Source organism: Gekko japonicus, unplaced genomic scaffold (genome assembly GCF_001447785.1).
Source record: "Gekko japonicus isolate JY-2015 unplaced genomic scaffold, Gekko_japonicus_V1.1 scaffold248, whole genome shotgun sequence".
Taxonomy (NCBI): domain Eukaryota; kingdom Metazoa; phylum Chordata; class Lepidosauria; order Squamata; family Gekkonidae; genus Gekko; species Gekko japonicus.
In genome coordinates, this window is record NW_015169782.1 from 174,561 (window position 1) to 178,007 (window position 3,447).

The window sequence follows — 3,447 nt, forward strand, 5'->3', positions numbered from 1 at the left end:
ATTGCTCTTTTGTCTTGTGAGTGGTCTCAGCAGTACACTTTGGGCGGTATGCTAAAGAGCTGTTCCTTCCCCCAGGGAATGGCACCATTGATTTCCCAGAATTCCTCACTATGATGGCCCGGAAGATGAAGGACACAGACAGCGAAGAAGAGATCCGCGAGGCCTTCCGGGTCTTTGACAAGGTGAGGGGTGTATTTTTCCATAACACACTTCTCAGCAACGTACAAAGGGAGTGAGTTTTAAGGCCACGCATTGGCTTTGAGACAAACAAATATGATTTTCTACTTGAACAGGTTCTACAATGTTCTATGCTGAAGTTACGCTTTGGTAGAATATCTCCATCTTCCACTTCCTTATTTTTGTTGAGGCTTGATGTAATCCAAGCCCACCAGCCTCCTGGATTTTTTAAAATTATTTTTCATATGTGCGTGTGTGCATGTCTGTACACCTGGAAGTCATGGCGACCTCTGGTGACTGACCCCTACTGGGGGCCTGGAGGATATTCAGAGAGGTGGCTGATTAAAGGCTGCCTCCGCCTCTGGTATTCCAAGGTCTCTCATCCAAGTACTTGCCGGAGTCGACCCGGCTTAGCTTCCGAGATCTGACGAGATCGGGCTTGCCTGGGCTATCCAGGCCAGGGCTGACCTCCTGGATGTGATCCTCTCATTGCTTGAGCAGAGGGTACTTGTGATGGGGGCCTTCTCTTTTCCTTCCTGCAAGACTGAGGTGAAGGTGATTCTGCCGGATTCCCCCTCCTCACTGCTGCCCATTCCCGTACATGTCTTTTTGTCCACAGAGGCTCTACAGCCCTCTGCGGTGCCTTTGTGGGTTGGAGAGGGCTACTGGGGGAAGGGGAAGGGGAGGGAAGGTCCACTCCTATGAGTACCTGTTGCTCATGCAACTGTATGATCCAGCCTGCTGTGTGAGATCCATGAAGAATATATTCCCAAATGTTAAGGCACCTGCATCTGTTCTCACCGCCTGGCTGATTGTGACTTTATGGTGGAGTCTCTGCTCTGCCTGCAGAAGGTCCCAGGTCCAGTCCCTTTCATCTCCAGTTAAAGGAAGGTGAACAGCAGGTGTTGAGAGGCTTGCCAATCACATTACATCATACTAAGCTGGGTGGACGAATGATGTGATGGTAAAGGGCTCGTATATTTCTATTTGATGCTTCCTGGCATTTGAGCTAAGGGACTCTTCTTCCTCTAACCCACCCTTTCGTTCTTCTGTTCTAAAGGATGGCAACGGCTATATCAGCGCTGCAGAGCTGCGTCACGTCATGACCAACCTGGGCGAGAAGCTGACAGATGAGGAAGTCGACGAGATGATCCGAGAAGCTGACATAGATGGGGATGGACAAGTCAATTACGAAGGTGAGGGTGCCCCGTAGGGAGCTGGGGAATCTACGTTGGTGGGATGGGGCAGCTTCTTGAAGCCTATGGAGGCAGCAGATATGTTTATCCTCCATGTTTTTTGTAATATAATTCTCTTAACAAGAAATTGCCCACATTTCCAAGATCACTGTGAAACAATGAGGGCCAGGGACATGCATGGATTTTAGCAAAAGGGAGATCCTTGGGACTCCAGGGTTGGTACAGGATTACATATACAAGGCCACACATGCGAAGTGTCATTCTGTCACACTCCCCACTTGTCTTCTTGGGATAACTGCTTAGGATCATAGAATGTTAAGAGTTGGACGGGACCTTGCAGGTCACCTAGTCCAACCCCCTGCACTCTGCAGTCTAAACAAGGGCTGATTCGTGACTAGTGTTGCAGAGATGGGGCTTTAACTGCAGTTGCCCTACCTTTGAACTTCCTGATTTCCTTCCCCTCCCTGTCTCTTTGGTTCTTTCCGCAGAGTTTGTACAGATGATGACTGCCAAATAGGAAGAGCGACTGCCACCCCTCCCCTTCCCTGTACAGAATGGAAGGACTGCTTACCATAGAGATCTCACCCAGCCCCTCCCGTCTGTGACACTCATGCTCCATCAATGCTTTAGCGGTTTGTGGCCATTCTCTGCCATCCCCCCCCCCTTCCACGCAGGACTATGTGAACCCTTCTGCCCCCCCCCGCCCTTCCCTGCCATGTTTACATGCTAGCACCCATAGTGGGTGCAGCTGGGACGGGGGTGGGGGGGAGAGCCAGGTGAGGATGGGGGGAAGGCGGTGCTAAGATCCTAGCAGGGGGAAGCCTGGAGGGCAGGAGCGGTGGGGGGAGTCCTCCCTCCTCATTGGCTCCGTCCCTGGCTTGCACCTGCCTGTTTGTCCAAAGGCCACGTCCCAGCCAGCGCGTAATCTTTGCATCCCATGGACTGTCATGTGCGGCTGACTGCAGTTGTCTTCCTGGGAGTATCTGCATATCTTGGGTATATTGTAACTGTTAACTTCCTAATAATGGCCATGCCCCCCCCAAACCCTTCCTTCCCAGTGGCTTCAGGGAATGCTTCTGTTCCATTCCAGGTGGTGTAAGGTTTCTTTCTTTCTTTTTTCTCTTTTCTTTTTCCAATAAAGTCTGTGTGTTTCAAAACTGGGGGGTCAGTGTAGCTCATTGAGTGAAGGCATGGGTGGGTTCTATCACCAGCTTGGAAACAGATCTCTTTCCGGGGGGGGAGATCAGCTCTTAGCCACTCTTCAGTCCCAGCAATCAGTAAGAGAAACAGGATTTTCTCACAGCTGCTTGTGCAAACCTCCATTTCTGTTTTCTTTAAGCTTCCTCCAGATCGTGAGTTGGTTTGGCGGGGAGGGGGAGAGTCAGAATGATAACACAGTCTTTTGGAGATGGGGGGGGAGTATATAGCAGGATCACACCTCTCTTAAGGTGCCCTCAAAGCAAGAGGATAAGCTTCCTCCAGATCATGAGTTGGTATGATAACGCAGTCTTTTGGAGATGGGGGGGGGGAGTATATAGCAGGATCACCCCTCTCTTAAGGTGCCCTCAAAGCAAGAGGTGAGGGACTGGAGTCTGAGTCTTTTTTGGCTACAATAGAGGGGGAGCTGGGGGAGGGGACTGGAGTCTGGTGGGTTTCTTTCCAACCAAATAACACCAAACTGGCCGGGGACCTAGTGCTGCCTGTCCACTAAAGACCTCCCAAATTGAAGCAAATTGGTTCAAGGGATTCAGTTCTATGGGCCCATGAACAAGGTGCCCTCAGCAATCCTATCTGCCTCCATTGTTTCCTATGGGGAGAAAAATTAAAGACACTAACAGCCGAACACACAAGAGCAACCACTGGCCAAAAGCCCTCCAAATGCAAACAGGCTACAAGCCCAATAGGACCGATGTCATCCCAGAGAATCCAACCAACCTTGTTTGTTTTTAAAATACCTAACCCTCATCTACAGTTAACTGTTATTAAAACCTGACCAGAAATTTACTTCAGAACTTGCTGCAACCGTTATATTTTTAAATGTCAACAAGGAACACCCTAAAACTCCACAAAACGC

General features: G+C 50.0%; 1 protein-coding gene across 2 annotated transcripts in view; it reads left to right on the top strand.

Annotated features, from left to right (window-relative positions):
• The window catches only part of LOC107115205 (calmodulin), a 9,916-nt gene extending 7,391 nt beyond the window's left edge, over positions 1-2,525 (top strand). For both annotated transcript variants that reach the window (XM_015416845.1, XM_015416844.1), the window contains exons 4-6: positions 76-182; positions 1,238-1,373; positions 1,862-2,525. In XM_015416845.1, the coding sequence (XP_015272331.1) occupies positions 76-182; positions 1,238-1,373; positions 1,862-1,890 (272 nt within the window). In that variant the 3' untranslated portion in view covers positions 1,891-2,525. The remainder of the gene's footprint in view (positions 1-75; positions 183-1,237; positions 1,374-1,861) is intronic.
• Positions 2,526-3,447: the final 922 nt, after the last annotated feature.